The sequence below is a fragment of the Streptopelia decaocto genome (assembly GCF_964273445.1).
Source record: "Streptopelia decaocto genome assembly, chromosome: 6".
In the NCBI taxonomy this organism is placed as follows: domain Eukaryota; kingdom Metazoa; phylum Chordata; class Aves; order Columbiformes; family Columbidae; genus Streptopelia; species Streptopelia decaocto.
Genome location: NC_138660.1, coordinates 18,780,947 through 18,802,980, shown reverse-complemented (window position 1 = coordinate 18,802,980; position 22,034 = coordinate 18,780,947). Strand labels below are relative to the sequence as shown.

The 22,034-nt window shown below is 45.6% G+C and overlaps 2 protein-coding genes and 1 long non-coding RNA gene across 8 annotated transcripts in view; 1 reads left to right on the top strand and 2 right to left on the bottom strand.

Moving 5' to 3' along the window:
• Positions 1-9,485, top strand: part of SGPP2 (sphingosine-1-phosphate phosphatase 2) — a gene marked incomplete at both ends in the record, with an annotated part of 32,960 nt that extends 23,475 nt beyond the window's left edge. Inside the window, 3 exons of the mRNA XM_082056163.1 lie at positions 148-327; positions 2,399-2,488; positions 8,940-9,485. Of these exons, the coding sequence (XP_081912289.1) occupies positions 148-327; positions 2,399-2,488; positions 8,940-9,485 (816 nt within the window). The remainder of the gene's footprint in view (positions 1-147; positions 328-2,398; positions 2,489-8,939) is intronic.
• On the bottom strand, positions 4,137-14,922 carry LOC309441477. 5 transcript variants are annotated; one of them, XR_014184387.1, is made up of 4 exons: positions 14,770-14,922; positions 6,733-6,854; positions 6,052-6,149; positions 4,776-5,940 (listed from the first exon to the last, which is right to left on the bottom strand). It is a non-coding gene; the product is annotated as an uncharacterized lncRNA (long non-coding RNA). The 5 variants fall into 5 exon arrangements; XR_014184389.1 differs by having other exon boundaries at positions 6,737-6,854; XR_014184386.1 differs by lacking the exons at positions 4,776-5,940; positions 6,052-6,149 and adding an exon at positions 4,137-4,730 and having other exon boundaries at positions 6,737-6,854.
• Positions 14,923-16,419: 1,497 nt separating this feature from the next.
• Positions 16,420-22,034, bottom strand: part of FARSB (phenylalanyl-tRNA synthetase subunit beta) — a 36,500-nt gene continuing 30,885 nt past the window's right edge. For both annotated transcript variants that reach the window (XM_082056158.1, XM_082056157.1), the window contains one exon: positions 16,420-16,698. In XM_082056158.1, coding sequence (XP_081912284.1) covers positions 16,547-16,698 — 152 coding nt within the window. In that variant the 3' untranslated portion in view covers positions 16,420-16,546. The remainder of the gene's footprint in view (positions 16,699-22,034) is intronic.

Here is a 22,034-nt window from a genome sequence, read left to right as displayed (position 1 = left end):
AAACCCTTTAATAATTCAGGGGATAAATTCTGCACTTAGGGTGGTGGATTTTGCAGGAAGAAGTACAGAAATAGAGGTTGTTCTCGGGTGGGCTGAGTGGGGATTACCCGTGCTGACGGACAGCCCTGTGGCCTTTCCTTTCCCCAGATCGTGATGTACATAGGCCAGGTCTCTAAGGACATCCTGAAGTGGCCTCGGCCCCTCTCACCACCTGTCGTCAAGCTGGAAATGAGGACGGATGCAGAGTATGGGATGCCTTCCACCCATGCCATGGCAGCTACGGCCATCTCCTTCTCCTTCTTCATTGCAACTGTGAACCAGTACAAGGTAGGGGGTACAAAGAAAAAAAAAAGGCACATGTTTTTGCTTCCAGCGACCTCCAGAAAACCAACGAATCTAAATCTGTTGCCACTTCCAGAGGAACTCTGTATTTATTTTCACATGTGTGTATTCTTCCCTGTTTTGAGAGCCTGTTTGTCAGACAAGTAACAGCAGTTTCGCTGCACTGAAACTTTAGGCTGCTTGGGGAGATCTCATAATTATTTTCCCCAAACCTTCAGCCTTTTATCTTTCTAAAAGGTTTATTTACTGGAAATTCATTTCTCCATGATGATTATTTGCATTTTGTTTTATGAATCCAAATGTGTGTTTCCTGTACTCTAGCAATAATAACTTCCCGGCTGCATTGTGTTTAAGTGTATTTCTCAGCCCTCTCAAGTTTATTTCCAAAAGAAACCCATGTAACCAAGAGGCCTCGCAATATAGCATTGGAGTCTCGCTGCTGCAGTGTCCCTGGGTGTCCTACCCGCGGTGCCAGCCTGTGTGCAGGGACAAAAGGTGGCCACCCGTTTGATGAAAGGTGCTGTGTCCTGGGGCTGTAACTCATGGTAATGGAAATCTCTGAATTACACCAAAATCTCTGAATTAATTTAACAGCCAGACTCATCTGGTCCCAGCCTGGTAATTGTGCAGTAACTGGTGGAAGCAGCTTGGCAGTGAGATGGGGACGGGCAAGAGGAGCCATAAGATGGGATGTTTGTCAGGTCTGGAAGGCCAGATCCATCCCATGTGTCAGATCGGCCCAAAAGACCTGCTCAGCAGCACTTTCTCCTCCTTCTCCATCAATAAGCCACCAGTGGGACACACAGCTCTTCACGGGCTGTCTCATTCTTCTTGGAAACTGCTGTGAAACAATAAAGCTGCTATAAAATAATTAAATGATTTAATTGCCTCTACAAAGGGAAAATCTACCAGTACATTATGCTGTTGTCTTCTAAAACTGCCCTAGTCATCAATTACTTATCTGGACTGGGTCCCAGGCTGCCTGCTGAGGAGGGAAGCAAGTGGGCGTAAATCCTCCAAAGGCTTAGAGAAGTGTAGAAGAAACAGCATTTTATGGGCTGGGAGTGACATCTGCAGTGGGTCTGAGCTCTCTGTTTTGGAAGCTAGGGTACGTCAGGGGAAAGGGTCAGATACAAGTTGTTATGCTTTAAATCTCCACAGAAGCATTTTTGCGCTGACCTGTGGCCACCCTAGTCACTCATCAGCCTCTCGGCAGCAGATGGAGACTTTGTGCCAAATAGGGTGAACTAATTTCATTTATTTATATTTTGGGTTGGCTTATTTTTTTTTCTGAAAAACCTCCTTTATGGCCAGAAAGGAGCCTACCAGCCCACTTGATTTTAGAATTTCAATGAGTGCATTAAGGGTTGATATGTTAAGCTTATTCTTTACCAAATGTGTGGGGTGTTTTATTTTATTTTTTTTCCTTTTTAAATGTTGTTTTCTTTCAACACTTCTTTCCATGTTCATAGGCAACCCAGAGAGGGAATTAAGCAAAACCAGCTTCACAAGAAGACAATTAAACCTCAAGTGTCATAGGGAAGAGTGGTTCTGACTGCTCTAATAGCTGGACTGTGGTTTCAGCCCAGACATTGATTTTCCCCTCCCAGCCCGCTGCTCGAGGACTATTGACCACACTTCTGGTCAGGCTCTGCATGATCGCCTTCCCCTCGGGTGGGCTGAGGCTGCAGTTCAACCTCGGGCATCGCCTGTACAATGTGCTCTGCCTTTTTTAACATGGATTTTGCAGGTGGATGTTGTGGGGAAAAATTGTGCAGATACCCTTTATTTCCCAAGTTTCCCCACACTAAGACTAGACCTTTGCAAAAGTGGACACCACAGATAAAGAAAAGACCTTCCAGCAGGGTTGCACCTTGGCTGATGTGAGATCTTGTCTTGGGTCACATTAACCTCTTTGGGAAAGCACAGCTCAGGAACACAGCACAAGATCCTTATGTCAGCCTAGGTACCTGGAGGTTTTATTTCAGATATATACTGATGTTGAAGTGGGTAAGAGTATAATGTGTTTTGTTTTGTTTTCTTCCCCTTTTCACAGTATCCGTTCGAACTAGGCCTGGCAGCAGCGCTTGTGTTTTCCACGCTGGTGTGTCTGAGCAGGCTCTACACAGGGATGCACACAGTCCTGGTAAGGGTGCACTGCAAGGTCCCATGCCAGTCCTGCCCCTAGCTCTGCTTGCCTACAGCCCTCCCCATCTCCTCGTCAAGCGCTGTACCTCTTGCCTCGGCTGTGCCGCTGCAGGGGTACAGGAGTCGTGCCACTAGATTTCAGGCTGTACATTCAAAGGCAGCCATGAGGAAACCCTCAGGCTATTGCTATTTGAGTCCGCAAGGGAATTATTCACACAATTAGGGAAGCAGGAGTGCGTGTGGGGTGAGGAGCCGGGTGAGGTCTGTGTGGCACTCAAATTGTAGTTCCCTATTTTGAAATTTTAATTGCGAGGAATGCACTTGGGCAACTGAGGCTGCTCCTTAGCTAAGCCTTTTGTGCAATAGTATCACTGTTGTTAGCAAGAAATATTCTGGGCTGGTTGAGCCTGGGAGTGTCAGGGAAGGAATAGTAGGTCGGTGAGTCACACCAGGGACCAGGGGAGAGCAGTGGAGAGGATAAAACATGACAAATGAGCTGCCCTTGGGGAACGGGGGGACAGCAAGTCTCGTGTTACCATACGGGGATGTGGCACTTAAAAAAAATATTATCACAAGCTTCTCGTTTTCAGCTGGTAGGAAGCTCATTCTCAAAGAACTGAGATGCACAAATACTTCATCCTAAAATAATCATAATGTATCGGTGACTTTATAAGACAGACTTGTTGGGCACAGCTGTTTAGAGATGTCAGCCCTGTTTTAAGTACAGATTTCAGTGTGACTTTGCTTAGGCAGTAGCTGGTTCCTCCTGATGGGAGGAAATGTTATTGAGTTGTTACATACAGCAGTCAGAGGGGTGGTCCAGCTTTCCAACTCCCCAGGTACTTCCTTGCAGTTGTTTGATATGCATTATTGCATATCCATAAATAATAGCATTTTTTTACTAAGTAATAATTATGTTTGTAATAAAGACAATTGATGACTGTAAGAAAGGGAGCCTTTATGAGATTAAGGTTATCTATAAAACAGAGATTAAGGTTCTCTATAAAATATAGCTTGACCTGACGTTCGAGGCCTGGTGGATCAAAACAATATCTTAAATCGAAGCTGGAGACACACTTTCTTGGCTAGAGACCTGAAGTTGGTCAGTAAAAATTCTTTGCATACTTCCCTTGCTGGTCCATCATAATGAAAGACTCCTCTAAATTTAGATGCATTTTAGGGTAAAGAAGAAAAAGTCATTTCTGCCTTTGACATGATAAAAAAGGTCTTTAAAATAGAAAAAGCTCCTTAGTCTGAACTAGTGAGCAATGCTGCCTTTCAGAAGGGCAAATGTGCTTCGTCGGGGTCTTCATCCTGTGTGTGCCATGGTGGGGATGGAGCTGGGGAAACATCTGATGATCACAGGTGCACAAATGCAGCCCCGAGCTCTGCGGTGCCATCTGTCCCACCTGCAGTGATGGGTTCTGCCGTCCCACCTGCAGTGACAGGCTCTTTCAGGGAAGACGTGGTTCAGAGCCATTTGCCGTGCTTTAGGGGTGGCTCCCACCCTGACCTGCCAGAGACACCATGGGGTCACGGTGCAGCAGCCGCTCAGACAGCAACGAGCTGATGCACCCTCTATCTAAAGGATTTTTAACTGAGCTCTTAATAGAAAATGAATACCAACAGGATATAATAATGGATCAAACAATCATAATGTTTTAGTAAAGCAAATGAACGGGTTACCTACACCCACCACCTTAGTGTAACTGAATTTTGCCTGTTTGAGGAACCAGAGAAGGAGCAGCAAGGTGGTTGCACCACGCTCTGCTACAGCCACTGCTGAAGCTCCGCATGGGGGCTCGTCTTCTCTGGTCTTAGCTCGACAAATCAGTCTGTATTTCAGCATTGCTGGCGTTGCTTTTGGATCAAGAGCACAGTCATGTCAGTAAAAGAGATATTACAATTAAAGACCTCCTGGAGATGCAGGGAGCCGGTATGAGAGCTCTCTGCATCATTATAGGCATATCAGAATTAATAGTACACTTAGGGAAAAGATAATAAACACCCATTGCCTGGGCTGTTACCAGGAGACGGTCACCCAGGCAGAGAAAGGGATGGAAGCAATACACTTGCACTGCTGGGTAATAATTTAATTACAACAAGCCACCTTTGCCACTGTAACAGGAGAATATCCCATGTCCATGAAGAAGCAGGGGAAAGGAGGGTCCTTCCTTCTAGGTCTTAAATGATTAAGTCTGAAGAGCTGGCGAAGAGGGACTGAGGGAATCTGGAGTTTCCTGGAAAGAGCAAAGTAACAATGTGGATGCATTTTGAAGCAGGGAACGTGTAACATTTTAGGAGTTTGTTTTTTAAGGAAGAAAAAGCAACTGAAGACACTAGGACTGGGCTTTGTTGTGGTGGGGGAGGTCTTGTTTTTCTTTTATTTTTTTTCTGTTTTCCCACCCCCCAGACAACTGTATTTTTAAAAATATCACTTTACTCCCCATCTTAAAATCTGGTCCCATTTTTGATCCCTGTCTTGGTAAGATTAACATGTTTTTCTGTCTCAGCGTTGCTGGAGCACATCTGAGTCTTCTCATATTTGAAATGATGAGCGATGGTGTTCATGTGCGTACACAGTATTCCAAAAACGTGTGAGCAAGATAATTTTAAATCCTATTGGGAAGAACCTCATCAGCCAAGGGCAGCCCCTAAAGCAGGGCGAGGAGGGGAGGCTTTTATCCTTCTTTTAACCCTTTAGGGGCAGCAGCAGTCACCCCAGCGCTACAGCTGAACTGGGGACAGGCTTACTGGGACTGCGGCTTCCCACCTGCGCTGCCCTGAGTTAAAAGCAATAATGCCCTGTGCCAGGCAGAGTCAGGGGTAGGATACAGGGAGAAGTCAAAAGGTCTCCTATTATGACCAAAAAGAAAACTGAAACCAGTTTCTGTAAACAAAGTCATTTATTTTTTTTTTCTCCCTGAGATATTCAGTACTGATGCATTTATTGCTGATTACAGCACCCTCAGGAGAGGGTCCTCTGTAGCCCCCACCCTGCTCCTTTGCTGTGCTCTATCTCGGGTTCTTTGACGCCACCATTAATCCTGAAATTACCTTACATATTTTAAAGCTGGTAAACAAACACTGTATTGACATCAGTTTACAAACTGTGGCAATATAGTCCTTATGTGATGAAACTGAGTAACCTATAGGAGTGGCAAGCAAGTAAGAGATTTCTTTTCAGGAGGGTGAACAGTGTCACACTGTAAATGGAACAGTGAAGGGAATTCAGGCAGTAAGTGACCATATACAAGACAGAATAGAAAAACTGTTATTTTTGCTTTGATTGGAACATCAGGGAAGATGTTTGAGTGCCACTGTGTTTGGGGTGTTGGTTCAGTGTTCTGGGAGCATTTTGTGACTGTTTGCATCTCCAGCCATAATTTCAATGGGAAGAGCACAGAAGGGTCTTGCCTTCAGAGAGCCAGACAACGTATTTTTGCAATCCTAAAAAAAATAAATAAATCGTGCTACAAGACCTTGTGAAACAAAGAAACCAGCCCAGTGTGAGAACAGCAGCAGTGTCGGTCCCCATGGACTGTGCCACCACTGTCCCACCTCGGTGACAGGCAGAATGCGCTTTGGAGCTCCCTGGTCTTGCATCCACAGCATCGTGTGCAAACAGATTTCTACGTCAATTGTTTTTCTTTCAGTACCTGCAGCACAGGGAAATAACTCAAAGGGTTTGCAGCATTAGAAACCTGATACTGGCCCATTCTTTAGGTAGCAAAGCAAAATGACAGCTCTCTAGCTAAAATCAATAGGAGCGAGTCCTCCTTTGCGTCGAATCCCGGCAAACATGAGGGGGCAGTGTCAGGGACTGCATGGCAGTGAGGGGTGCTTTTTTGGAGGGATGGAGCCTCAGGAGGACTTGTGTGTGCTGAGGGAGCTGGAGCATCCCAGCGAGGAAACGGGAGGTTTTAAGCTTTGCTGGTAGTGCTGGACCTTGAGTAAAACTCATACTGCCCTCACTTAAAAATTCCTTTGTAATTGCGGGTTTGACAGGAGGCCGAGCTGTTTGCACAGGCAGCTGGGCAAGAATGTGCTTCCTTGGAGCGCTAACAGCATCTCTGCCACTGGGAACGCTGAGGTGCAGGAGGAAAAGGCCAGAGAAGCAGTTTTTCTCAAATACCAGAGCAATCCCTTTTCCCATCTTCTCCTTAGTTTAACAGGTGAGGGGGGGAAATCACTAATTCTGCACTGCTAAATGGCATTGTAAAATGTTGGTCTTGAACTCACCCACCTCATCCGGGTGTTCAGAAAGTCAGCCCTCTGCTCATGTGTACCAGAACCAAAGAAGTCACTACTGACAGCCGTGGCTGGGTATGTCCTACGCTCTCCAGCAGCGTCTAGCAAGGAATCTGCAAAACAGGAAGCCCATATATTGGTGGATAGAGGGAAAAACAGAATAAAACACTGGTCTCCAAATTTGATTGTGCACCCCTGTCATTTTTTGAGCATGCACCCCCAATATATGTATATTTACTTATGAATTATATACATATATTCCTTTACTGATATGTACCTTATAAAACATACACAAAAATAAAAATTAATAAAGGATGAGATGATTAAATAAGCACTACTTTTAATATGTATATTATTTTACTTATTAGTGGTGCAAAAAGCATTTTCTTCCCACAGCCTGGTGGGTTGCCTTGCACACCCGCTTTGGAGACCACTGGCATAAAGCACTGGTCAGGAGCAGAGCTGGCTATCTGTGTCCTGCCTGACAGCTACAGGAGCCATGTCACTGTACTGGGACTGAATGAGGGGGTAATAACATTTAGAAAACTTTAATTTGGTCTATAAATAAGGGCTGTATATGATCTGACTGGGAACTGCTGGAGTCAGCTGGATCAATCTGAGCAAAGCATTTGTTAGGAGAATGTTAATGATTGGTTAAATGTCTTTAGTTGGGACAGAAAAGCATGTGAACAGCTTTTGAGTTTCACTCCTTAGTTACACGTGGACGGAGTGTTGAGATGTTGGGATTTCTTCTTCTAATGTGAGGCGGACGAATAGTGGGATGGGAGTGGAGATATGCAGTGCTGATGGGATTTCTGAACATCAGTGCTGGGAGCGACTCCCAGCTCCTTAGTGTTGGGCCAAAGCATGCCTTTGTGTGTAAAGTTATCATTAAAAAGTTGGTATCAAAAGATGAATTATTTTGATGTTATGAAATATTGACACCTAATGGTATTTTACATTTTAGACTTCTGTTAACAACTGTGTATTTCCGTGGCTATCTTTTTGTCATGGGTAAGGGAATAAATATAAGTGGGAATTTGTATTAGAAATATGCAAAATGGTTATGGGAGCTGCTTACAACCAAATGTGCTGTGAATCTATTGCCTGGCAGTTGTGAACAGCTAAAGTTCAGCCATACTGGAATGATGATGCATTTACCAAAAAGTCATTAAATATTTCTGTTGTTAAAAAGTCCCTGCATTCTGATAAATAATTCATTTTAGACTGTGACCAAGCATGGTAGTAGTCAAGTGTCATAACTTCGTGAAAAAGATACAATCTTGAGGACATTTCTGTCTGTGATTAACTCTGGCTTTTGCAGGGCTTTTCATGGTCAGAATACAAATTCTGCTGCCTGCTGAGCGACACTGGGAGAGCACCACGGGGAAACTTGATATATTGCTTTTTGTCTGGCTGCTCTCATACAGACGGCTTTTGTTAGGGGTTATCTCTTGTCTCCTCTTTTAGACAGAGCTTTGTGGCTGACAACAGTCAAGTTCTCAAAACACCTTATTTACCTCTGTTAATAAATTAGATTTTAACTATGTGCTTGCCTCGGGCACTTAACTACAAGCCACATTTCAGAGGCTTGAGCAACAAATTTCTCCTTGATGTGCCTGTGCCCAGCAGCATCGACCTCTCGCAGGGGTCCCTGCACACACCACATCCCGCAGGTCTGCGCTTGTTCCCCCCAGAGCCTGTGATCCTCAACTGGATGCTTGTCTCTGACAAAAGACAGCATCTTCCCATTTGTGCAAAGCAAGGAAGTGATAATCCTACTGACAGGATGAAATTACTTGTAGGGTTAAGGCAGAGGAAGGGTTTGTATGAAGGCAGCTTACTGTGATACTCTCCCCGAGATGGGGCTGTGCACGTGCCTTTGCCACTGAGGTCGTAGGTAGATAATGCCTTTAAAACATGAATGCAGGTGAGGGGAAGAATCTCTCTTGTTCAGGAGAAAATGTGAGTCAATATATGCATTCACATGGACAAGGCTGGGTTCACAGATTGTCACATTTTGTTTAGCGCAGGCTTTGGGTTGTCACTGTGCCTGGACGGTGCCACCGCCGTGAATTCAGGGTGTTTCTCTGCCGCTGTGCACTCACAAATGCAGACACTGGTCTTTTACCATCACCTGAGAATTTCTGTTTTGCCTTCCAGGTCTCACAAAGCCTTTAAACCTGATCTCTTTGCAGGACGTGATCGGCGGAGCGCTGATTTCGGCTGTGCTACTTGTGCTCTTGTATCCTGCGTGGGACGTGATAGACCACTTGCTGTTAACCAGTCCCTTCTGCCCACTGATTTCCATAGTTCTGCCTCTTGTCTTGTGTTACAACTACCCCAAACTAGACTATTACAGCCCTACCAGAGGAGACACCACTACTATCTTAGGAGCAGGAGCTGGAGCCACCGTGGGATTTTGGTTAAATAACCAGTATGCCGTACCAGCCTACACCAGTGACAATTTTCAGTTTGGATTTCATCTGATCACCAGTAGAACAGTGGTGCTCGTGCTAGCCAGGTTCTTTGTAGGTATCTGTGTTGTTCTCCTGACACGCCAGCTCATGAAGAGTGTGGTCCTTGGCATGCTGGGCTATCGGTACAACTTTTCTATTGGTGACCTGGAAGCACGAAGACAACTGGAAGTGGAAGTGCCGTATAAGTTTATAACGTACTCCTCAGTGGGCTTCAGCGCTACCGTGCTTGTGCCGCTGCTGCACGAGCTGTTAGGGCTGATGTGAGCACAACGCCTTCCTCACAAAGTGCTGTATGGCACCACCATTTCAGAGATGCCACGAGTCAATCAAGGCTGGCAACTTGACCAAAAAGTGTTTTGTGCCTTTCTGCACTGGCCTAAAACACACGATTCGAAAGAGTCACAGGAATCGCTGTACATAAATAACTTTGGGTTAGAAATCACTGACCCCACTGTGTCCCATAATTAGTGACTCCTGGCCCAGATGACTATAGATGACAAGTACAGAGTACAAAGCCAAAATCCCAGTGGCAGTGGCTGGTTTGCCAGAGGCAGGGGCGCTGGGCAGCCTGGCTGTGCCTGGGGGATGTTGGCCCCAGGGCTCTGCAGGCTGTGAAGCCGCTGCTGCCCAGGGCCTGCTCCGGCTACAGGGCCAGAAAGGGCTGGCCCCTGGCCACGGAGAGCCAGAGGCTGCTGCGGAGCGGGAAGAGGCCATGAGACAGAGCTCTGTCTGCGCCCCACTGTCCCCTGGGGACCGGAGGTGAAGAAGAGCAGCTGAAGATGGGAAGGTTATGTGGAGGTGGAGGCTTTTCAAGTGCTGGCAGCTTCCTGCTGTCGTGCTTTGGTGGGAGCGTCCTGCTGGCCAAGACGGCCAGTTTCTTCAGCAACAGCATCGGCAGAGATCAGAGACAGCCGCACTTGAGTACAGCTGAGCGTTTCCTTAAAGAAACCTGATGACTGTTGTACTCGTCACTTGTCATAGTGTCTCTGACGGCACTGCCAGTCCTGGCTGGTTCTGTATGTATGGTTTCACCCACTACAGTCCCTCAAAACAAACCAAACCAACCCAACCCCAAACTAAAGCAAACACACCCCCCCTCCTAAACACACAAAAAAGTAAAATAGAAGAAAGAAAAATCCAATGAAAAAACATATTTTAAGTGATTTGTAAGAAATTTATCTTGCCTGTTAATAGGAAAGTCTACACTAGAAGGTCCTTTACTGACATATGACCAAGCAGAGTTGTTACCGCAATGTTGAGGCTTGTGTTCAAACTGTTTAACTCTGTTTTAGCTTCCCTGTCTAGGGGACAGGACAAAGTCATTCCTATCATGCAGGGGTGAAAAGTAGTGTCCTTAAACCACATTGTGGAAGGAGCTGAGGCGTGACTCTGGTGACTGCAATGTGTGGCGATGATAAAACGCCATCGTTTTCTGGTGCTGCACAGCATTATGGTTGGTCTTCCACACACCTTGCAATACTGTGTATTACACTTGTAGAATAGCAGTTGAGGAGTGTTCATAGGAGGGCTGTCGCTATAACTCAGACTGCTTCTTTAAATATATATATATATGTATAAGCAGTTGGACCTCTGAGCTGTTGAGAAATACAGCGGTGAATGTGGTCTGCTGGGCTAGAGAAATGTAATGCAATATGACCTCGGAGCTTCAAGCATGGCCCCTGTGCCTTTCCCTGGCAGAATGTATAGTGAAAGCCAGTTTTTTAACCATGTACGCTTGGTGTCTTGGCTGCAAGAGACATTAACCTGCAGAGTGTAAAGGAAGTGCTTTGCTATCAGTTGGCCACTTGGATAAATATAATCAAGTTCCAGAAACGTAGCAGGGAGTTTTGTCTGAGGAGCGGGAGGCGTGCACCTGAAACAGCCGTGAGACTTTAAAACCAGGTGAGTTGTCTCCAGAAGAAGTGCAGGCAGAACTGGTCACCATTTCTAGATGTGGCCAGGCTGTGGATCAGCTGTTTTACGTGAGGCTGTGTGGACATTACACATGCATGCAGACAGCTCCAAGGTGTCTGTCAGGGAACAGGTGAGCGCTGGACTTGGCCACCAAAGCCACAGGGTCCTGTCCTCGCACTTCCTCCTTCCCACACGCCAGCGAAGCGCTGCCATCAGGCTTTCAAACACCTTTAAAGCTCCTTCTGTTAAGAGTGTTTCCCGATTCACAGCTGCACAGCAGAGCTGGAGCCCTCTGGAGGTGCCACATCACAGCGGACGGGACCAAAATTGGGAAAGAAACTTGACCACCATCTGAGTGTTTAAGCTGTGGGGTGGAATCAGTCCCAAGAAAGGCACGGTTTGACAGGGACATTCATGCAGTTTTATGTGTAAAATTTCTGTTCTGAATCACACCTATTTTATGCTATGAAGATTTTATAAATGACATACGAATGCCTGGATTTATAAAGGATGTGCACAAGTATTTTTATAGTATTCACCTGCATGTGATTCATGCAATACATGCAAACTGTACTTGGGTCAAATTTTAAAATATATGTATTTTGCAAAATTTGGTGCTTCTCTGTTCATTTTGCATCCTCTGTTGGTACTTGTAAATGATAGATATAAGGGAAATGAGTCATAGCTTAAAAAGCTTCCCAAATGCAACCACCCACCTCTCTTCCTGAGCTGGCTCCTGCTCAGTCCAGCTGTGAGCTTTGGCTCCTCTGGGCTCAGCAGCAACATGCTGCTCTTCTTAAAACATAAAAAACCCTACTGATCTACTCAAAACTATTTCTTATGTCCCTTGCAAATGGAAATGTGTGAAGTGCCATGTCATTAGCGATGGGGCACACTTGGGCACCCGCAATCTCCTTCACCTGCAACATCTACCTCTAATAGACTAAACAGTTATTATAACTGGAAGCTTAATCTGATTTTAAATTAATATATACAATTATAGCATGACATCCCATAAACCACAGAATATTTTGTGTTCATTAAGGAGCCTAACAAGGTTTTGTTTTCAAGGATGCATGCTTGAAACCTCCCTTCAGCATCACATCCCACCTGGAAGTGGCGTGCCCATGGACCCCTAAGTGCCCACAGCTGATCGGTGTGAGCCCCAATTGCTGCAGCATCTCTGGGCCACCAGGACCAGGCAAGGCTTTCAGCTGGGCTTCCTGTTGGGGCTGTGCTGTGGGATGTTCTCAGGACCACAACTGTTCCTGCAGGGCCAGGCTTGAGGAGGCAACACCTCTGATTAGGTAAGACAAGCCACCCTTTCAGTGTTTCATTAACCTGAAGCACAAGGTTGTCCTGTAAACCTGTGTCTGTCTTTGCTGTCTTTGGAAATGCTCCCCACCTCTTCATCCCCATGGTTTGGGTGCTTCCACGTCTCCAGTGTGATGGTAGAAAATGAGGTTTTGTGGCCTGCTTGCTGGTCATGTTCTGTACTCAGTAACACAAAGGCATCAGCTGAATCCTCTTGAGAATGTGTGCTCATTTTTTGAAGTAAAACACTGCTTTTGATGTGAACGGGGTAGGAGAGATAATTTCCAGCTATGGATGCATCAGCTTTGAAGCCTGGGCTGTTGACTTCTCAGTCCTGCCCTGTAGAACCTGGTCCAGCACTCCAGCTCTCCATCCTGTGGCCTTCTTCAGCCAGAGGAGTGGTGCTGAGACAATCTTTTTCTAAATTTCCTTTGTTATGCTGCCAAGAGGGATGCAGCAGGCATCTCACTCTTAGCTTAGCCTGCTCTGCCTTCAGGCTGCCTCATCCTGAGGTGCTGGGTCTGCAAACCGTGTTCTGGGCACGTGGTGCCCAACCAGGCTTCCTCCTGTCACAGGGCATCTGAATTTGCCTGTTTTCATTTTCCAGCAGTAATTTTGTCATGACCCCACTCTCCTAATCCATCCAGGTTTCTATGTAAAACTGCAAGTAAGCATACAGGCTGCTTTTCTGGGTGCTGGTGGTTTAGTTTAGGGGATGGAAGAAAATGTTCTCGGTTTCAGTTTTAACCCTTCTAGTGCCTGCTGCAAGCAGAAGTTAGGAAATGTGGGTACACCTCTCACCAGGATGGAAGTGCAGCTTGGCAGCAGGTGGGATCTGGCACATTTGCCAAAACCCACTGAAACGTGACCCGGGTCTGCAGCCACACAGCTCCTGTTCCCGCCCCAGCACGGCGGGACCGTGCTCCTGCTGTGCCCGTGGCCGTGACCATGACCTGCTGCTGTCCCTGCTGCCACCCGCTCGCTCACCCTCGCGCAGGGCTCGGTTTCAGGGTCACTGGGCGGTCAGAGGTGTCACATGTGCCTGGGGCCCAGATCCCCCCGCAGCCTCCTGGATGCACCCCGGGCTTTGCTCCGCCTGTTCCATGCTCACCTGCCAAACCCACATTGATTTAAATTGCAAGCAAGGATGCTACCAGCCGGAGATAGAAACAGTCCCAAGTGTCACCTTCACATAAACACCTGCAGGCAACAGCGACAGTGACCTGCAGGCACGGGGACCCGCGGCTGGAGCTGCAGCCAGGCTCTCGGTGATTGAGCTGTTCTGAAAAGCACCTTTGCAACATCGAAGGACAAACCCAGAAGTCAGTCCTTGTGTCCAGCTGAAATGAACCCAGCAGACGCACAAGACAGCATGTTAAAATGGGCTTTGACCTCTCTGTCACCAGCTCTCCTGCCTTTTGGGCTCATGCTGAGATCCCGAGTGATGACCCAGCACCCACAGCCAGCAGGAGCAGGCCAAAAGTAATTCATAATTCGGGACCACTAGTGAAAAATCCAACTTCCAACTCTTCCTTAAATACTCAGGGTTAAAGAGATGTTCAAAAATTGCTCAAAGGTCAGCACCATCAGCAGGCAATATTTTCTTTGCCAGAGACCATTGCTACAGCAAAGAGTAAAGCAAAAGAGCAATGCTGCTGGTGGCTCTCTCTAGCACAAAGATGTGTGTTAGATACCTTGATTATTGAATACAGCTATGAGCAAGCTGTAAATATCAGACAATTGGTTTGGGGCTATGAAAGACAACACTCTGCAATAAATCTGCTAGATTAGTATGAAGTATCCCACTCGTCAGGATTCACAGCTAATCCTGAGCACAGCACTACAGCAAAGCTTGAATTTCAGAGCTACAGCAGCCTCTGCAAGGCTGCTGGCACCGTGTCTGGCTGCAAGAGGGGTCGGTGGCTCTGAAGAGGCTTTTTAACCTTTCTCTCGATTCTCATCCTCGACTTATAGCAAGTAATGCTACTTTCCCAGGACAGAGCTGACGTCCCGCTTGTGGAGCACTTAGCTACCGGCACACGGGCAAATGGTATGAAAAAGGAGAAGTGATCCCAAAAAGGCTTGCAACATACACCACTGCAGCTCAAGCCATTAGTCCCAGTCTAATCTACTGTTTACACTCAAAGGACAGTAAATTCACAAGAAGACTAGGACACCCAAAGAGTCAGAAAATCTTGTGTAGAGAAATATATTTAGTGCATGCAAATATGGCTGTACTCAGCTGAAATGCAAATCTGCCTTATTGTCGTCCTAATCCCCATGCATGACACACTAATAAACAGGGGGGTTTAATACTTACCATCTGTGTTACAGATTGCTTCCCACACTGCGAGCTTGCTTGGTTACAGTTATGTAGGCATCATGGAGAGATATATCCTGCAAATGACAAGATGGCTAATCCCTTGGGAAGACTTTAAAATGTGAGCTGCAGTTTTCTCACTCTCTGTGGGCACTGGAGTCAGTCGTGCAACGTATGGCAACAGCTATATTCTCATTTCATGTCTGTCATGCAGAGATAATTAAAATCTACACGTCCATCTGAGGGGAACTGTAGGGTTTCCAGATGGGTAACTGTAGTGCATTTTTCATACTGGATTAGCAGTTGCACCAAAAAGCCTTGCCTGTTGCCTTCCCACCTGTTGAGATTATGGACAGGGCTACTATTGAGAAGCCACCGTGGGCCCAGCGATAGGGTCTGTGCAGACGTGCAGCTCCTGTAACTATGAGCTGACCTCATGGACACCGTTGCACATCTCTCTCACCTGTGAGCTCATCATTGTATCACCCTTCTCCAGCATCACACAGGTGTCCACCCCTGGATGGCCCCGGCCTGGGATCAGGGCCTGTCTGGCTCTCCCAACAGAAACGAACCACAGCGCATTGGCCCAACGCAAAATACTCGCTGTTGCCAGCCTGCAGCATTAGCGATGGCTATAATATTGCAAATGAGGGACAGACAGCTTTGTTAGCGAGCTGGCGAAGGGCCTGCTGAGGAGCACTGAGCTGGCCACCCACTCGGTGACGTGACAGCAGGAGGGATGTGTCAGGCATCGCCACGCGGGATGGGGGGTCTCGGTTCCCAGAAGCAGAGGCACAACGCCCCGGGCTGTGACGTACCTGCTGCCAGAGAAGCCACCCAGGCGAGCAGGCTGACACACGAGAGGCTCTCATGTGTTGTCAGTGGCAGGACTGCAAGAAGGTAAAAACAGCCCAAAAGCCGCATGTTCCCTGCTGTGCAGCTGGGTTCAGAAAGCCAGTGGTGGGGCTGGGTGAGCACAAGGACCATGCTGACTTCTGCAGACACACATGCCAGCCTCAGTCGGACAAAGGCTTTGATATTTTTCAGTTCCTCATGCAAAAGACCACTGGCATATGCTCTTAAATGAATTTCCCCAATTTGGTTTGGAGCTTCAAAAACCACTAGGCTTACATCAACCATGACAAAATTTAATTCCACCCCCTCCCCTTTCTGAATTTAGAATGATAAAGGATCAACAGTTATGTCTGGAGTAGGGAAGCAGATATTACACACATCTTGCTTACTAAATAGCTCTGGTTTTCATGAAACAAGTTTATTTTCCTCCCCCAGCCACTGATGAGCACATGACAACCGTACAGAATAAAAGCTCAACTCCTTAGTTCTGCTCACATTCACTCAACATTTGCTCTAATCAATTATCTTATTTCATGCAATAAGAAAAGAATGAGATTCCTGTTATGCAGCCATAATCAGTTACAGTATGAAGCTGTGTCTGTGGAACATTTCTGATTTTGAAAACTAATCACGTGCTCTGCCATTACATTTCTCTTGTAGAACACCGGGCTTTTACCCAGCTTGTTTCTTTCCTCCCCCTGCCCTTTAAAAATACTGAGGGCACAGTCTAGTCTGAGATGCCACATTCTTACTAGGTAGCCAAATTGTGCTGTAAGGAACATATTTATCCAGGGAGCCAGGCTGTTTTTCTAGTTTATTGGAAAATAAAAGCATAAGCGGACATCCCCTGCAGAGAAAGACGGAGGAGCAGAGGGTGCTGCATGTGACAGCGAATGGCTGCAGGAGGATAAATGTCCCGTCTTCACACGAAGGGCTCGATATTGATCTCTAGGGCAGAGCACGGCATGGTGAGCTCAAACTTGGTGATAACATCGGGGTGTAGGACTCCAAGTTTCCCAATGCTTTGACCTTTGGCAAAGATCTCAGCACAGCGACCAGGAAAGAAAGCAGAGCCTGTAAAGAAAGTGAGAGAAAAATCAATATTTCTCTGGGCTAAAGAAGTCAATAGGCATTTAACTTGGAGAACAAAGCTCTCAGTATTAAACCCTTTTCTGTGCTGAGATGCTAAGAAGCGGCTCTCACTTTCTCACATTAACAGTTGTCATGATTGATAGGGAATGAGGACACACTTTGAGTTAAAAATAAAATGTGAAACCCAAAGAGCTGGCATTTTTCACACTCCAGTTGTTTTGACTAAGTTAGTCCTGTAACAGAAATTAGCACAGGTAAGTCAGAGGAATACTGAAATGAAGAACTTTTGCAGGCTTTGGTTATTTAACACCTGAATGTTTCTTACCTTAACCCATTTAGAAAATAAAGCTTGCTGTCATCTAAGGGGTAAGTAAGCCCTTTGGCATCCTCTGCCTCCTGCTAAAGAACTGCAACTATTTCCTAATGGCAACTTACTCTCTGGTTGCTTCAAATCCTACTCAAGGTTCAGGACCAGCCCAGGATGTCTTACTGTGTTTACAAGGTGCTATTAATAAAGGCAATAAAGGGCCAGATTAACCTCAAACCTCAGGAACGTCTTCATGACACTGATCACTGGTGGTCAGGCCCAGAGATACATTCTTTGTTATCTCCCCAGTGGAAATAGTTCATTTCACAAGTGTCTCCTGTGAGGTTTGCAGTCAGGACTTGCAGCTACAAGAATAAGATCAGTAATTAGATCTTTTTCTTGTCCAACTCGCTGCAAGGGCAAATTAACTTAAATGTGTACCTCAATTTTGGCTGCCTTGTGAAATCTGACGGCAGTAGTAAATGATCACAGTAACATTATGTAAAGGCGGTTTCAAAAAGCATTCGGAATCAGTATCTTTTAAATCACCCAGTTCCAGTTTTAGCTACAAGCGCAAACCACCTACGTACGCTGGGCACACAAAAGTGACATTATGCAGCCCCTGGCTGTTTCTGGCACGTGACTCCAGCCATACAGACACTTGCCACTGCCAAGATGCACTATCCAAAACAAGTGTTAAAATAAAACTTGATGAAACAAATTTAGAAAACAAACAAATGCCACACATACAGATCACTCTGCAGATTGTGGGTGAAAACATAATCTAAAAATAAAGTACCCTTGTAGTTAGTGGTAAAGGCTTTCCTATTTCTGAATAAAGCTGGTATTGTACCACGGATGTGAGCAGAACACAATGAGACTCTTTTAGAAACTTGACTGTGAGCTTAAATTGGCACAAGAGCAAGAACCAAGCAGAAGTTAATAATGCTGGCATGATACCCCGTTATAAAATTATAGGAAAAAAGAGCTTTGACAATATGGTTAGTTAAAAAGCTGTGAGTCTGATTTGTCTGTTCTTCTGAGTTGCCTTGTGTGTAGCCTTGGGAAAGTTACTTTATCTTCTTGCACATCTAGACTCAATTATATCATGAGACTTAACTGTTTTCAAACTTGTTTTGGACATCTGGATGGGGTCTAAAATAATACTGCACCCAGTCAGTCTATCAAAGGCTGTTTCCAAGGTCTGTGGCGCTTCCTGATGTGTGAAACCACATTATGTTTCCAGGCACACGAAATGCTCGGCTATCGGGGCATCACCAGCGGTCGGTCTCCCAGTGAGAAGTTGGGCAGCAAGTGGACAGGTGATGGGGGTCTCAAAGCCTTACCTGACCCTCACATCCACCACTACTGGTCTACCCTAGAAGGCTAACTTCAGCAGATGTTGCCTGACACGTAACTAAATAAGATGCATTTGTGATAAATTCTGAGAACTGATGGGAACGCATGACACATTATATTGGAAAGTATGAAATGGCTTAATGCTTATGGCATAAAGTGTTATGTTAGCTAGAATCTTAACACCAATAAAATTTATCCCCTCTTTCCATGAGCTGACAGCACAGCTTCACATAACAAGTGAACCGAAGCAGCGAGTCACAGCGGCAGGGAGGTGGTGGCCGTCACCTGGACGGGGGGACAGGGGGACATGCTGCTGCTTTGGCTGAAGCCCTGACCATGAGACCATACATTCCCTGTGGCGCTGGATATACCGCTGGATATACCGCTCCAGGCTGCGCATTAGGCACTCAGCCGCATTTTTCATCTCATATGCAGCAACCAGTGCTGGACCATGATGTTCTTTATTTTACTTTGCGCTTCCTTGCAGGTGAAGAGGCAAATACATGATGAATACCAAGGGGCAACAGTTGGCTCCCCACAGTGCAGGAAGCAGGGCCCTCAAATCACATCCCCATTTCTAGTTAGACTAACCATGAAATGCCGGTTATTGCCCAGTGCACTCACTAGCATGCATGGTGCTGTGCAGGCACGGCACTGGCAGGTGTTATTCCATGACTGGAAGAGATCAGATAATAAGCAAATAAAAATGAAATAACCTGTTAAAAGCTTTAGGGGTCCCATCCATTCAGCCAACACTTAGCTATTGCACCAAAGAAACATGAGCTGAAGAATAGGTTTACAGAGAGTTTATGAACTCTGGTTAATAAGGAAACTATTATTATGATAATTGGCTGCACTATGAAATGCTTCAAAGTGTATTTCTGCCTGGAAAAGGGCCCCCAGACTGCACCCCACAGGTGACCCTCCCTTTGACCTCACACAGTAAGGGAAGGAGGTTGGCTCATGCCTGAGACTGGGTGGCGTTGGTCTGTGTGTCTCTGTCAGGGCACCAGAATTCGATGTAAATACAAACTTCAGATTAAAAAAAAATCAGACATGGGAAGGGAAGCACATAAAGACAGACAAAACTCAGAAGAAACATGAAAAATCGGAGAAGGGGGGTGGGGGGAAGAAATGTGGATTTTGTAGCTGGGGGGAGCGCTTTGACTGAGGGACAAACCATGACTACAAAAGGAGACCTGAGCTGGAAGAAGCTCAGTGTGTTGAGGACAACCATGGGTTGTAGGAGGACCTGAGCAACCCACAGAGAAGGACAGCAAACGGAGGATTTGCCAAAATTACCGGGAAACAAAGGTAAGGATTTTTTTTTCCCTGATTTGCATGTTTCTTGTATTATCAAGCAAATAGCAATGGTCTTATACATTTCTAGCAGTGCATGTGTTATGGACTGGACTATCATGTAAATTCTTGAAGTAAATTATAAAACTCCAGACTGAGAATTGAGGCTGTATGAAAGACATGTGCTTATGCTACTTGCATGTGTGGGGAATCAGTAAAAAATACAAACACTGTTATCTCGTTTGAATGAATTGCACCATAAACCGAAGCCCTGCACTCTTAAGCTTCAATGAAGTCTTGATGCCAAAAGAAGTGCAAAGGGCACCTTCACTGAAAAGTCAGCAGCTGTGACCTCAGCTTTTGAGCAGGAGTTAAAAGTTGACAGTGGAGTTTGTCCTGCCTGTGTATGTAATATCCTCAAGAAGGGTATGGTGGTGAAGAGCATGGTCTTCCTGGAGAGAGCCTGTGCTAGTCAGGGAGCCACCAACCCATCCCTGGAGGCACCATTAGCAGCAGGTGTGCTAGGAAGGGCCTGCATTTGCTGCTGGTGTAATTATACTGAAAGGCTGCTTTTCTAGGTCTGGTTGGTTGTACTATCAGCTACAGTGAGAGCCAAAATTCATTTCAGAATTGTAGTTTACTATACCATCCATTTTAAGGATATTTATCGCTGCTGATATATTTAATCCTTTCTGCTGTGCACACAAATAGTATCTCATAAACTTCACCTCGAAATGTAGTCAGAGATTGTGTTGTCCTTGCTGATAGAGACCTACATAATGCCAGAGGAAGCCAGAATGTCTAGCGATGGAAATCCACCTCCCAACGTGTCAATGTTATAACTGGTAGTTATGAGAAGGGGTGGGGTGAAATACAATATGCGTTTGTGAAGGAGACGCCGAAACCAGCTATGTCCTGTGCTGATATACTACAGGCGAGTGAAAGACAAAAGCTACTTCTCATGGCTGCAAGTAAGAATTTAATTTCCAGTGTTCAGTGATGTAGAAATAATATCTCTAATTAAAGCTTCTGTAGCATGTCTTCAAAATCTGTAATTGCCTCTCTGTAGTCAGGCAATGGGGCCACTTTGATTGCTTTGGGCTAATTCTTTGGCCAATAATCCAATAGAGCATGTAGTCTTTAGCACGTTTTCTGGCTAATTGACCCTCAAAGAGCTCAAAGGTCCCTGCACTCTTTGTTGTCAAACACCTTGCACAGTTTCTTTCCTCTGCCTTACTCTCCCTCCTTTTCAAAGAGAAATAGATTAAAGCAGTATTATAGCCATACAGTTGCACTAAGCCTTCAAACCCACTTGTTTGTTCCTATAATTTGAAGGAACATCGGAAGCTGAAGCTTAAGAAGGTAATAGAGCAGAGCTCAGCTGGCCTCCGAAGTCTTTCATCTTAATTCTCCATCCCCTCAGTCACTCCAGCTGCCCTTTCACTACCCCCCCCTGACTCACCTGGGCAAGTATTTTACCGGTGCTACATTGGATGGAATTTAGTGTTGTGGGGCTGGATGCTGTTTTTCTTTTTAGGATCAGGTTCTTCACACTTCTCACTAATTCCTTCTTTTGGCAGATGGGCTCAAATGCAAAGTTACAGGACACTGTCAGACCAGTCAGTATTTTAAAAGGCAGCTGCCTTTTCTTGCCCATGCACGCAGCGCAGTCAGGCTCCCACAACCTTATGCAAAGCAACAGCAACCTCAAAATCGTATCTTGTTATGAGATGTTTCACCTTCAGCTATCTTTTAAAATCACAGACATCTCAAATTTTGCATGATTTTTGGAACATATGGGCAGACCAATTGCTTATTTGAATTGGACGTTGTCAGCAGTTCTTTGCCCGTACACTGTTATGTCCAGAAAACCCACACTTGGGGATCAGTGGGATATTTATTGACATTAGTTTCCTGGTTTGTAACTCCTCAATAAAGCTGTGCCAGAACAATCTCCACTCCCCAGACCACACCCAACTGTAATGACATGTCAGGAAATTGAAATCAGTACAATCAAATTTAAGGTAAGCTCCTTAAGATTTATCCCCAATATCCTCCTTCTTCTGTCTAAATTTCTGTCATATTTAATTCTGATTTCTTCCTATGTTTTTTCAAAAGCCTCCACATACAGGGCATAGCAGCAGAGGGTAAAGGGACAATCAGTTATTTACCTGCACTGGTACAATGGATATTCAAAACCAGAGTTGAATGTAAGCGTCCTTGTGCAGACAGTGAGGCTGGGGGATGTGGAGAATCATCCACAGATTTGCATTGGTCAGTCAATTAATCATCTTCTCGTGTTACAACTAAGTCAATGGCTGCAGTTTTATTGACTTGTATCTTGGGGAGGGTG